The 14512-nt window shown below is 42.8% G+C and overlaps 1 protein-coding gene across 14 annotated transcripts in view; it reads right to left on the bottom strand.

The window, feature by feature from the left end:
- Positions 1-14512, bottom strand: part of MCF2L2 (MCF.2 cell line derived transforming sequence-like 2) — a 255093-nt gene that overhangs the window by 48482 nt on the left and 192099 nt on the right. For all 14 annotated transcript variants that reach the window (XR_010726901.1, XM_066241647.1, XM_066241644.1 and 11 more), the window contains 4 exons: positions 13193-13262; positions 7798-7890; positions 6924-7016; positions 3092-3163 (listed from right to left, as the gene is read on the bottom strand). Coding sequence is in view for 13 of the 14 variants with exons in the window: in XM_066241647.1 (XP_066097744.1) it covers positions 3092-3163; positions 6924-7016; positions 7798-7890; positions 13193-13262 (328 nt within the window). In the remaining variant the exon portion in view is untranslated. The remainder of the gene's footprint in view (positions 1-3091; positions 3164-6923; positions 7017-7797; positions 7891-13192; positions 13263-14512) is intronic.

Genomic DNA, 14512 nt, shown 5'->3' with positions numbered 1-14512 from the left:
AGAAGGAAAACAGGACAGAGATAAGCAGCCACAGGTCGAACCAACACGAAGCATCTGAGAAGGCGGGGATGCCCATCTGTTTCCCTGCTCCCAGAGAATGATGGCTGCAGATATTTGCTGGTTTATCATCAACCACACTTCTGTAGATTGTCCTAATGAAGAGTGAAGTTCATAAAACCATGGGCATTATATTCCTCTTAAGAAACACACTGAGCTTTTTTAAAGCATGAAAAGAAAAAAAAAAACCCTTTAAATCGGCTGTTCCTTTTTACACATCCATTCCTAGGGCCTATGGAAAAGTGTAATCTGAGTATCATATTCCTACATTTAATGGGAAAGTCTTACTCCCATGGATAAAATTATCCTTAAAACCATCCTAGAGATGACTATTTTAAACACCTGTCGAGACAAAGACTAGGCTGCCATGTGGAGGTTGACTAATGATTTACGTGTAAACGCTGCAGTGGTTTCGTTTGCCACTTGGACTCTCCTGCAGCTGAGCCCCTCCTCCCGCCCTCCCCTCCCAGCCCTCCCGCCTGCACCTCAACCAGGCCTGTGCTCCCAAACACAAACACGCAGCATTACGTGGAAAAGCTAGATCTGCTAAATCACAACACCGATGTTTCAGTTATTACACTGTAACACTTAGGATGGAACTGGAATGACTGTTTCAGCTTGAAAGGCTTCTGCTTAGGTTCTCAGTATTTTATTCTCCTGCTACTTAATAGCATATGTATGTAATTTAGTAAGTGCAAACAAAAAGATTTTGATTTCTTCCATTTTTTAAACACATCAATTTCTACACCAAAGAACAGATCGCTCTTTGCTGCGCCATGTAGCCCTACCTCTTTGTCCTCGACTGCATGATGTCAGTGAAGCACTGTGTATCGATTTCCTTAATCTCTGCAGAAGTACTGGAGATTAGCATATTTGTTTTTGTTTTGTTTTTTACTTATTAGAGAGAGAGAAGAAAAGAGAGATGGAAGAGAGCACGCGAGAAGCATCAACTCATAGTTGCTTCACTTTGGCTGCTCATTGGTTGCTTCTTGTATTGACAGGGGGACTCAAGGCGAGCCAGTGAGCCGTTACTCAGGCCAGCACCTTGGGCACTCACTGGACGCCACCGCACAATCTAAAGCCAAATCAGCCACAGCGGTCACAGAACCAATCCTGGCACACCCTGCCTGCTGGTGGCAAAGAATGTCTGACACCTTAGGACTGCAAATCATGTCAGGAACCACTGCAAGCACCTAAATATCACTGCTTATTACTCATTACTTGTAAATCACTCTTTAATAATTGATCTGCAATGTAACTAACAGTCAATAATGTTCATGTTTCAGTTTCCTGGGTCCACCATCTAAAACTTCCCTTTTTGAAATTGTGGACACTTGTCAAATTGTGAGTCTCTCAGATTACCAACAGGGGACACAATTTCATGTTCATATTACTCATGAGTTGTAGAACACCATGCATCCAGATCCTGAATTCAGCTATCTTGGGCTCAAGCCAGTGACCTTGGGCTTCAAGCCAGTAACCCCACGCCCAAGCTGGTTGCTGTGGTCAAATCGGCCACCTCAGGGTTTTGAACCAGGGACCAGCATCCACCACTACTGTGCCACCACTGGTCAGGCTGGACACTAGCATTTTTAGGTCAAAGATACAAGTGACAGCACTGATGAATGGAGCAGAGCACTGTCTCCACTGAACAATTTGCTGTGGATTCTTACCTTCTTCCTCACAATAAATATGCTCTAGTCCTGGTGAAAGACAGCAGACCCTCACCTGATTTTATATATATAACATCATCACATATATAACATCATCAGTAGTGGATTTAAAGTTCTTATACTAGTCATCTTCCTCTTTACCTAACACTTATAACTCAGTTTCTTTTTAGAGACTCAACTGTTTCTATTCTCTTTCCTTCCCAGTTTTATACTGGTACTGTAGGGCTCAGAAAAAGCCTTATAAACATTACTAACCCAATCTAGCTCAGGCTAGCTCCCCCTGCTCCAGACTGTAAAGCTATTTCCTGTGTCTTGAGCTTCTAATATCAAGGGGTCCCCACCACACATCCTGAACTGAGAAGGTATGCAAATGACTGCTAATCTTGAGACACATGTCTCAGGCTTTTTTTTTTTTTTTTTTTTTTGTATTTTTCTGAAGCTGGAAACGGGGAGAGACAGTCAGACAGACTCCCGCATGCGCCCGACCGGGATCCATCCAGCACGCCCACCAGGGGCGACGCTCTGCCCACCAGGGGGCGATGCTCTGCCCCTCCGGGGCGTCGCTCTGCGGCGACCAGAGCCACTCTAGCGCCTGGGGCAGAGGCCAAGGAGCCTTCCCCAGCGCCCGGGCCATCTTTGCTCCAATGGAGCCTTGGCTGCGGGAGGGGAAGAGAGAGACAGAGAAGAAGGGGGGGGGTGGAGAAGCAAATGGGCGCTTCTCCTATGTGCCCTGGCCGGGAATCGAACCCGGGTCCCCCTCACGCCAGGCCAACACTCTACCGCTGAGCCAACCAGCCAGGGCCGTCTCAGGCTTTTCTTGATAAAACCAGAATATTTAATAGGAAATTTAAGAAACTCTATTGCTAAGCCACAAATTTCTTCCTAACTTGGTAGGCCACCATTTCCTCCAAGAGAAACTTGACTATCTGTCTTAGAGACATGCATGCTCACACATAGACACACTCTTGGAGGACAACAGGACATGATGTACACAAATTAGATAAACAAATAAATAAATAAAAATAATTCATTCTGCTATGCAGGAAAACCAAAGTAGAGATTTTATCATCTTTACTTCAGTCTTTTATGTATGCATTTTACACATTCCTATTTGTATTGCTGTTAAAACATTTTTATACGAAAGAAAGAAAATGTTACCACTTATCCTGCTACAAATCCCCACTTTGAAATTGCATTTAATTTTTTTGTTTTTTCCTGATTATGAATTATGAAATACATACAATTTTACATAATTTAGACAATAGCAATTTTAAGCAAGGAAAACAAAATTGTCATAAAGCCTCACACCCACGGACAAACAGCATTAACAGTTATATAAAACAATAGTTAGCATCCATTACCTTAGCTGGACCTCCTTCTAGGTCACCTGGGTCTATCTCCAAATCCTCAGGAGACTCAAAGTCCAGCAGGTCCTGCATTAACCCAAAAGCCTTATTGAAGAGCAGAAAGTAGAACACGGACTAAACCTACTGGGCACACAAGCTAGAGACAAATGCTAAGTGAAATGAGAATGTGCACGAGTCTGTCCGTCACAAGAGGGAAAGAACGAATGATAGGTTTGGCATAGTATTCTTTCTGCAAATAAAATCATAGTGCACACATTGTTTTGTAGCCTGCTTTCTCTCACTCAGCAGCATCATAAATGTTTATTTTTCTCATGACATATTTTTTAAAAAACATGTTTTAAATTGCAGCAGCAATACATCCTACACATAAATCATACTGATTAATCTCTACTATTGTTAAATAGTTAGGTTCCTCATTTTTTCCTAAAGATAAATTCTTAGAGGTGGAATTGTTAATTTTAAGTTTTGATGCATAATTTTAAGTTCTTTAGAGAAGGACTATGTTCCTGCTAGCCACTTAGAAATCTTGTTTCATGAGCTCCTAGCCTACACTGAGAATTGCCATTTAATCAAAAAGTTTGCCCAATTGAATTAACAGCAATCCTACCTCATTGTTTTTTAGCTTGAATTTCTTAGATAACTGGTGAGGTAGACCTTTCAAAAAAATGTTTGCCACTAACATTTTTTAATTCCTTTGTAAACTGCTTCTGTCCTTCTTTCATTTTTTTATTATTAATTCTTTTTTACATATGAGCTTTGTTAAGGTATATCTGACATATAAAATTGTTAGATATTGAAAGTGTACATCATGATGAGTTGATACATGTAAACATTGTGAAAAGATTCCCAATTCTCCCAATTGCGTTAATTAACACATCCATCACCTCACATATTTATTGTGGGTTTAGTTTTTTTTGGGGGGTCTACTATCTTAGCAAACTTCAATTATATAATACATTTATCAAATTTCAATAATACGATATAGTCACCATGTTTTGCATTAGGTATTCAGACCTTATTCATCTTACAGCTGAAAATTTGTAACATTTACTAATCTCCTCATTAATTATTTTGATAATTAAATTTTTAAAAGAAAAATGAATGTTGCTCTTATTATCTGAGTTAGATTATATGAGAAAGCAGCATGCCCACCTATTCTACAATATCCTTGCAATAAGCAAAACTTACAGTAAACAAATAATGCACCATTTTGCAAACTATATCTTAATTAAACAAAATCCAGGCAAGAAAAATTCTCTATTTTAAATTTGGTAGTTTCCATCCATCACTTAGCCTGTTTGATAAAATCATGAGCTCAATGAATCCCTAAATGCTCCTTCCTTCCTTCCTTCCTTCCTTCCTTCCTTCCTTCCTTCCTTCCTTCCTTCCTTTCTCTTTCTTTCTTTCTCCTTCTTTCTTTCCTTCCTTCCTTCTTTCTTCTTTTTAAAAAATATTTTATTTATTCATTTTTAGAGGGGGGGGAGAGAGAGAGAGAGAAGGGGGGAGGAGCAGGAAGCATCAACTCCCATATGTGCCTTAACCAGGCAAGCCCAGGGTTTTGAACTGGTGACCTCGGCGTTCTAGGTTGTTGCTTAATCCACTGTGCTACCACAGATCAGGCAATGAATCTCTTTCTAACATATGCTGATAATAATATATTATAATTAACTTGCTTCAACTCATTAGACATTATGTACTCAAAAAACTCTTGGTCATGACTATTAATTTTAATAATGTCTCAGATAAGATAATAAACATTTTATAGATCTCTCTCTTTTTTATTTCTATGAACTCATTAAGCATGCTGACCATTGGACACATATCTTGCTGATATATTTTCCCCAAGTTTTCATGTGTCTGTATTTCATGGTATTGTATAATCAATCATTCCCTCCCCTTTCTTTATACTTAGAAAAGCTCTCTGCAGCAGGATTCCACAGTCCTCTCTAAGCCAACGATGCAGTCAGTCCAGCACCCAGGCTCTTCCCAAGGAGCTGCAGAGTGAGCTCAGTTCCTCAGGATGGAGACCACCACAAGGTCCTTTCTCTGTCCACACTGCTGCCAGCGCCTCAGCTTACGTTTCTGGGCGCCCAGCATGCTTCTCGGTGGGAAAAACTGGGCTGCCCTGAGTAGCCTGCCTTGGTTTTGCACAGATTCCCAAGGATCAGTTTATAGTGATTCTGTCTCATCTCCTCAGTAAAGCTAACAACATCTTCTAAGTATTTTTAACATGTATTACCTCATTTAATGCTCCCCAAAAGCATACGAGGAAAGTATTATTACTACTTTCATTCTGCAGGTGAGGAACAGGCTGAGAGCAGTTACATAACCTGCCTGTGTTCACACAGCTGTCAGAGCTGGGTCCACACCCAGGATGTCTAACCCTGGACTCTGTGTTTCTAATCCCCGTGCCCTACAGCCCCTGCAAGTGGAACTTACAGTGTCAACAGCACTTCAAAGGGAAAACCTGAGTCCTTCAGTCCCTGATGCAGCCAGGCCAAGGGAGTGAAGACCCCCAGTGGGTCCCCCCACTTTTCTGGGCCCTGTGGTAAGACTTCATGATTTAGGATGGGACAGTCAGAGACGTATAAGGCCCTGAGTGAGTGCTGTATCAAAACATGCTCACAAATACCACTCATATTAGAAAGCAGTGAGTCACATTCTCATTCCCAAACTGGAGTGACGTCTCCATATGTAAAACAGCAGCTGCACATCATGGGCACTTCCTGTGGGTTAGTGCTGAGCAAGCTCTCTCCATGTGTCCTCACTGCTTCTGCCAGCGAGGAGGAGGTTCTGGTATCTCCTTTTACGTATGAGAAAACCCAGGCCTGGGGGTCTAGTAATGCCACAACTGGCAGCAGCAGAGCCTGGCCAGCCCAGGAGGGGACTGCTGGGGCAAAGCTGAAAGGGTAACTTTTTCTGAGGGCAAATATTGGGCCATGAGCTTATCCTCCATGAGCCTCAGTTTCTTCACACTCCAGAGACTGTCTGACACATCTGGTTGTGGGGAGTAAGTACAAAATACACATGGGGAGGTATCTGGTGAACAGCAGCGGTTCATACTTTTATTAAAAGATAGTAGCCATTGGGCAAGAGCTGCTGATCAAGGTTCAGTCTAAACACAACTGGGAGAGGTGGCCCCAACCTTTCCCTGAGCTCACGCCCGGGGAAGTGGCCCTGGCAGTCCCTCCCGGCTTGTCTGGGTGCCTGGGAGTGTCCTGCGGGTGTGAAAGGAGTGTCCCGCCCGGGAGAAAAGAACTGCCGAGAATTCTGCAGAGCACAATTCATTCCATTATAATGCTCTTGAGAAAGATGCTAAATCTAAGGGTGCAGGCAGATGTGGCAAAAGGAGTGAACACTCCAGTTCTGCCTTCTTCCTTCCACTGTCTTAATGCATGTAAAACAGTGACCTTGGGGGAAACCACCCCTCCTTCCTGAAGCTCCTTGCCTCATCTGTAAAATGGAGCGATGATCTCTTACATGGAGATATCCTACGAGAATAGAGTCTGGCTGCCTCCCCACCCTCTCAGCTGCCAGCATGTGGCCACAGCCCCCTTTCGAGCCTGGCTCCCAAGGACCCCTCTCCCTTACGCTGGGCTCCTCAGACATTCATGCCTTGGCTGCATGCTGGGCTAGCCTGGCTCCCAGGGCCGTTTCAACTCTACAGTTCTTTGGTCTAAAGCCTTATTGAGGTGGGCCCGCTCAAATGTTAAATACCTTCATCTTTGGAAGACAAAGTCATGACTCTACACATCTAAGGCAAAGAGCACCATAGTGCATTTGTCTGTTTTGCCAACACAGAAGAGCCCTGTATCACTGACTTTACCTTCAACAGCATCTGGTATTTTAGAAGTCTCTGGCTTGGTCTTCTAAGATACATAAAAAGAGAGAGATTGTGATCCAATTGGCGCTGGCATACCTTTAAAAAACAAATAGAAACAACACAAAACAAAACAAACAACACATAAAACAGAACAAAAGTGACATTTAAATACGAGAAGTGAAATGAGCTCTTCACGCAAGAGGGGCAGCTGTGTTGACCAGTCTCGTACTGTTACTAAGTTGTTCAGTCCTCCGGGGCAGCATGTGGAATGAAAGAAAGGGGAAAGGGGACTCCTGGGCTAGTATTTTTACAGGCAACTGGGAATCAGGGCTGTTTATTTCTTTTAGAAAGCAAGTCCACTAGAAGACAGAGGGGCGTTTCAGATCCTTCTGAAAAGGAAGCAGCCTGTCTTTGCGTTTCAGTGTGGTGGGGTCTCCTGAGGCCATTCTGAGTCTGGAGAGTATGTGATGGCTTCCTGATATCATTCCAGGGAGCCCCCGTGTCTAGCCTTTTGGACTTAATTCCATTTTAAAACCCTTCCTAGAAGAGGACTCCGGTTTTCTCACCAGGCTTCAGCTGCCCCTCACAGGCCTGCCCACAGACACCCAGGGAAGCCTCAAAACTCCCAACATGTAATTTCACAATTGGAGAGAGACTTGTAATAAACACAAATCTCAAGGCCAAACTCCTCAGCTTAGTTCATACTTTTGATATCTTGAAAAATTTATTTTTATGATTTTCTTCTGTATGGCTCCATCCTACATTTTGCTGTCATATTTTTTACATGACACTCCAAATTGGTATCTTTAAATCTTTGATGCACATAAACATTGTCCCGGGAAAACAATCTGTGGGAGACCTGTAATCCCAACCTTACCCCAAAGTAGGCACAGTCCTGACATTCTTGCCATATTGCCCTAGCCCGGGGCAGATTCTTATGATATTTAAAATATATCTGAAGATCTTCTTTCTGTGTGAGAAAAAAAAAATAGAACAAATTAATCAGGTAGTATGTTTCAGGAAGTGGACAGGATAATACAGTTTATTCACACGTTCGACAAGCCCGAGTTTTCCAGTGTGTGAGGCTCTGGGAGGCACACCAGTTTCTGTGTGCAGGAGTGCGTGTGTGAGGGGGAGACAAAGGGGGCTGACGTAGCTGTCAGTACTAAGCACAGGTCTCAGCAAAGTGCAGTGGGAGCAATCACAAGACTCCAGAAAATAAACAAGTAAATTCATGAACAGGAGTCAGTTTTGATCTGTATCTTTCCTCCTCTGCTCTTTATTCAATGTCTTCACAAAACAGTCCCCCCCCAATAGTTGTTCAGTGAGTGATAAAATTAACACCCTGTCCTTATTACCATCATCGTAGAAACCACCATAGAAGGAAAGTGTGGTGGTTTAGACAAAACCACACAGATCTAAATCATGTGGGCAAGGCCCAGAGTGGCAGGCTCTGCCTCGGACATCTCTGAGCTGTAGCACAGGATTCGGAGAAGAGCAAAGTGAGAAGAGCAAAGTACGTGACTTTCTCAGAGCTAGGCATCCACAGCAATTCCAAGTGCTTGTGCGGCTTTGAGACCGCAGCAGGGACACACATCTGCCAATATCCCAGCTGGAAAAGATACCCCAAGCCAGTGAGGTCAGCTGTGGCTTCATCCGCGCCACCAGGAGGACCTGGTCCATGGGGGCTGTGCTCGCCACAGAACCCGTGCTGCTCTGGCAGAGGCCTACATGGTTACTTCCTTTCAGATTTCTATGTCCCTATATTTCCGCCCAAGGCCAATTCTTGATGTCCTTCATGTGGACATGGGTTATTTCCCCGTCACAGCTTCAACTCTGTCTACTCCTAAACACACTGCCACAGCCCTGGCCAGATAGCTGGGTTGGGTAGAGCTTTGTCCTGAAGCACAAAAGTTGTGGGTTTGATTCCTGGTCAGGATACACACAGATCAATGTTTCTCTGTCTCTCTCTCTCTCTTTCTCTCTCTCTCTTTCTCTCTCAAATCAATAAAGTAAATTTAAAGAAACTAAACACACTGCTGTAGTGAGTGAGTTTCATTTCTGTATCTCTTCCTTTCTGATGGATTTTAAGTGGTCATTTCACTACAAGAACTATAGCAACGGTATTTTGCTTCTCTCTCCAGAAAACATGGCATGCATTTGTGCACACATGCACACACACACACACACTCTCTCACACACACACACACACACACACACTCACATTTAGAAAGAGAAGTGGCCCCTGGGAAATGCTGTTCAGACTGGTTAAGGAACTAGAATAATAATTCAAAGCCTAACAATAATACTTTCATGTGAGTGAGTGTTTTTATGTGCTGGCACTATGCTAAGCACAGTTGTTAAACTCAATGGCTCTCAAAGCATAGTAGCTTAGACATGGGAAACATTCCAGCCATCCAGCAGGCCAGGCTTATAAAACATTACAAATTGATTAAGGCATCTCATTCACAAATAGTGTATCAGAGCACAAAGACAATGGCCTTTAGCACCTAAAAGAATTCAAGGTGTCTCTGCTTTCAGCACTCACCACCAAACAACTCTCTTTAGCTGAAGGTGACTTTGGAGGGTGAAATGTCCTCAGCAGTCATCAGCCACCTTCCCCCAAACTTCCCAGTAACAAAGACGGACCTGGTTCCTGGGTGCATGGGGAGCTCAGTCGGTATTCCTGCCACCTTCACCCCTCGGGTATGTGTCTGCACTTGGAGCAACACAGAATAAATACTACAGCCCTTCAAGGACAGAAATATAACTGTTGCCCTTAATTTGCTCTTCAGTCCAAAATTTTTCAGAGAAAGGATGCATACTAACCAGCAGTATATGAAAGTACCCTAATTCCCCTCACTTCCTTATAGAGTAAATCAGGTTAAAAAGGTTACTAGCAAAAACTCAGATTCACACACTAGTGCTTATGAATTAAGACTGTAGGCTCTAGTGGTGTATGGCCCAGGTTCAGTTCTTGGCTTTGTCAATTCCAAATTATATGGCCTGAGGACATATATACGTAAGTTATTTAACCTTCCTACACCTCAAGTTTTCTCATCTGTTAAGTGGGCTCACAGCAGCAATCAACTCTGATGACTTGTGAGATTAAATGAGATGATGTATAGGAACCTCTCAACAAATGCCTGATACATTCAGAGTACCCAGCAAATGGTAGGCTATTATCAAAGCACTTTTTACTCTGTAGAACCCTTCTGCATGCATTACTGTCCCTATGTATAAGACACTCCATGTATAAAATGCACCTTAATTTCGGGGCCCGAAATTTGAAAAAAAAAATTATTACATAAAGTTATTGAACTCAAGTTTAATTCATCATAAAATTCATACAACTCCTTATCACTGTCAGAACTCCCATCCATTAGCTTGTCCTCATCTGTGTCTGATGACGAATGTCTTCAACAATGAGCACAAAAACAAGCACAAAAAAGTGGGAAATGCAAGTAAAAAAATCTACAACCACTGTGTAAGTCGCACCCAGTTCTTAGACTCCAAATTTTTCAAAAAAAGGTGCATCTTATACATGGGGAAGTACAGTATTTTATTTTATTTCCACAACAACTTGACATATTGTTATTACTAAGCTTGTTGTGTGGAGAAGGAAAGTGAGACTCCAAGGTTTTCTTGAGATCATGTGGCAGCAGCTCAACTTAGATAAGAAGTTCCATTTCCTGAGTTCCATCCTAGCGCTCTTTCCACTGAGCAGATGAAACTCAAAGAAAACCACTGACAAATATTCTTTTACCTAGAGCTTGGCCTCTGGGGCAGAATCTCCCTGGGTGCTATGGGCTACAGAGTCTGAATAAAACACTTGGCCAGAGCAAAATTTCAAACTTCAGAGCCATGCTTAGTGGAATTCTGCAAATACTACTGAGAAAAAGTAAACTGCTAAAATAAATAAAGGATGACAGGCCCGCCTTGTTGGCTAACAAATGCAAGTCTGTGCACAGCAGCAGTCAGTTCCCTCAAGGATTTGCAAAGATTAGATCGTTGTGGTTCTAAGATAAAAATTCATTACCTATTTTTTTTATCTCCGACATTATATATCATGTAAGATTACATGCGGAGCTTGTGGTCTGGATTAATGATTTCTAAGATGTCTCCCAATAGGGGAGACTATAAATAGCTTTGTATTCGTGTAGAAGAGGAATTCTTCTAAGAAAAGATTAGTTAGCAATTCCCTGACGATTTCCTCATAGATGGACAATTTTTATTTGATTACATCCGTTTTTTCCCCACAGAAATTTGGTTCTTTTATTATTCAAAAATTTAAGTGCCTTTGCAATAATGACATAAGCATTTATAATGTATTTATTTTTTAATTTTTTTATTGATTTTTAGAGAGAGAGAGAGGAGACAGAGAGACAGGACATTGATCTGTTCCTGTATGTGCCTTGAGGGGGACTGAGCTGGCAAGCTCCGTGCTTCAGGATGATGCTCTAACCAAGTGAGCTGTCCAGTCAGGGCTAATGTGTTTCTTTAAAAAAAAAAAAAAAAGATTGATTTTAGAGAAAAGAAGGGAGGGAGAAAAACTTTGGTTTGTTGTTGCACTTACTCATGCATTCATTGGTTGATTCTTGTATGTGCCCTGACTGGGGATGGAGCCCACATCCTTCACTCATTGGGGTGATGCTCCAACCAACTGAACTACCTAGCCAGTACCAGCATTTATAAAATATATCTACACTATGAAACTAGATTTCACATCAGTTTGATGAATGCAAAATTGCAAAGTAATGTAAAACATTGATAATTCTGTAAAAAAATTCTAAAATGAAATTAATCAGGGATGAATACAAAATAGTTTTTAGTGTGGTACGTTGAATTCTAGTCCTTGATGAAAAACCCATGATGGGCTGTTTGGAAAGCCCACACAGGCCATGCAAGGGGACTTCTAAGCTGGTCAGGAGCTCTGAAGGTTGAAAGCTCTCTTTTTCCATTATGTCAAATACCTTGAAACCTAGGGATTTTTTTTTTTTTTTTTTTTATTTTTCTGAAGCTGGAAACGGGGAGAGACAGTCAGACAGACTCCCGCATGCGCCCAACCAGGATCCACCCAGCACGCCCACCAGGGGCGAAGCTCTGCCCACCAGGGGGCGATGCTCTGCCCCTCCGGGGTGTCGCTCTGCCGCGACCAGAGCCACTCTAGCGCCTGGGGCAGAGGCCAAGGAGCCATCCCCAGTGCCCGGGCCATCTTTGCTCCAATGGAGCCTTGGCTGCGGGAGGGGAAGAGAGAGACAGAGAGGAAGGAGGGGGGGTGGAGAAGCAAATGGGCGCTTCTCCTGTGTGCCCTGGCTGGGAATCGAACCTGGGTCCCCTGCACACCAGGCCTTCGCTCTATCGCTGAGCCAACTGGCCAGGGCCGAAACCTAGGGAATTTTTGTTTGCTGGCTTTCCGTTTTTACAAGTACTGCTCTTAAACTTATCGATCATAATTTGGGTTGTTAATAAATGTTGAAGTTGCTTGCTCTGTTGTCTCAGGATCACAGAAGAAAAACAAGGAAGAGACTGAGAAAAAGGGCTAGCCGGGATAAAGAGAAGAAATGGGAAAGATTCAGAAAGTGGAGGGCACCAGGAGGGCACAGTCCTACCAGCAGGGGAGCCCTGGGTGGGGAAAGGTGTTGAGCAAAACATCTCTCCGGGCCAGCTCCCCCAGCACCGGCCCAGACAGCCTGTTCATTTTCCAAAGCAGGGGTGCAGAAGCCGTGACAGGGAGGAGGGCTCTGCGACTGGAAGGCAGGTAGTCGGAGGTATGTCATTTTAAGACAAGAAGTTCACAATTTGGGTGCTAAACATCAGAGAGGCTGTAGATTTAACATTTTCTAACCACCCTCTATGCTGTAAGAAATAAAATGGAAGTCAGCACATCTTCAGGGATTTTCAGTTTAACATCGATAATTCTCGTGAGAGTATTACTACAAGAAGTGAGGGATGTTAGTGTGATTCTGGTCCTAAAAGAGTTAGGTTTTTCATGCAGAGTCATTCAGGATCGCCTGCTTTGGGTTTCCCTGGGGGCGGGGGAGCAGTCTTATTTCACTGGGCTTTGCAGGAAGGCAGGCCTGTGAGGGGCTCCCATCTATCAGGGTGAGCTCATCGCACTGGACACATCTCACACTGCGTGTAGCACTGCGAAGGACTCCTGCTTTGCATTCAGAAGGCAGATATGTTTTCAGACATTTCCATTTACACAGAAAATTAAGGGCTGCCTTGACTCCCATGGTTATTTTGACTTTCTGGAAACGCAGACTTACTCTCCTGAGAAAACAACGTGCCAGAAGTTCTGGGTTTTCAGTGCACTTTTCCAATTCTTTTAGAAAAGTCCTAGGGAAAGAAAAGTATAATAATGCTTTTTAATGACTTTTACTTACATTAATTCTTTTTAAAATTTATTGATTTTAGAGACAAAGAGGGAGAGAGAAAGCAAAAAAGATCAATTTGTTGTTTCACTTATTCATGCATTCATTGATTGATTCTTGTATGCACCCTGACCAGGATCAAACCTGCAACCTTGGCATATCGTGATGATGCTCTAACCAACTGAGCTACCTGGCCAGGGCCGCATTAAATTATTTTTAAAGTAATATCATATGAGGCTTTAAGAGATGCCTAGAAAAATGTTGTTTTCCAGGCTTATTTATTGTTGATTCACCTTCAACACACTGATTTGGAAGAAAAAAGTGCATTTGGTGACATTACTAGGATTTCCTGAAACCATTCACAGCTTTTCTTATCATTCTAAGCATAAACCATTGACAGACTGGATGCACTAGCTTCCTGCTACCTGATAAGACTGTTACTAAGAACTGCAGCTGTTGATACTGCTACTACTATGGCTGAGAGCTTACTATAGCCAAACATAGGATTCACACACAGTATCTCATTAATCCTACACCAAACCTTGCAAGATAGGGTTTCATAAACCTGAGTTTCAAAGAGGCTGCATAACTTCTCCAAGAAAAGTAGCAGAAATGAGACTCTCACATGCAGTTTTGACAACAGACCAAGAGACAGGAGATGTGATTAGGAAACAACACAGGATCTTTTCCCTTCTGTCAATTAGATGTGTGATTTGGGGTCATTATAGTGAGTAGAGTGAGTAAACAAGCTGAGGTCTCCTCGTCTTTAAAATAAAATGGTTGGAAGATGATTTCCCAAGTCCCTTCATCTTCTACTTCTCTGGAATCAATATCCCAGCCACCCCGGGCTAAAAAAACAGACTTGTTAAACCAGTTAGTATTTTTTAACACCCTAGTCCCCATGCCGAACACAGTGCCTAACACTGAACAGGTGTTCAATCAATGTTGATGCATAAATAGATAAATGAACAAAAGAACACAAACAAATACAGCATTGATGCCTGGCACTTCATACATGTGAGGCTAGTAATCACGGCTATCACAGCCACCAGGCAGGTGCAGGTCCCATTAGATTCAGACAGACAGTAGAGAAACAGCGGAGCCAAAAACTGGTGGGCCATACGTTTTATTCTAGCCTTGCACCAGGCCTGCCAGTAAACACAAACACACAGGGCTCCAAAACCCGCTTATTCAGTGCTCACAAAGCTACTGACA

The sequence above is a fragment of the Saccopteryx bilineata genome, chromosome 8 (assembly GCF_036850765.1).
Source record: "Saccopteryx bilineata isolate mSacBil1 chromosome 8, mSacBil1_pri_phased_curated, whole genome shotgun sequence".
Taxonomy (NCBI): domain Eukaryota; kingdom Metazoa; phylum Chordata; class Mammalia; order Chiroptera; family Emballonuridae; genus Saccopteryx; species Saccopteryx bilineata.
The sequence above is the reverse complement of the archived record's forward strand: the minus strand, read 5'-3'. Positions and strand labels throughout refer to the sequence as shown.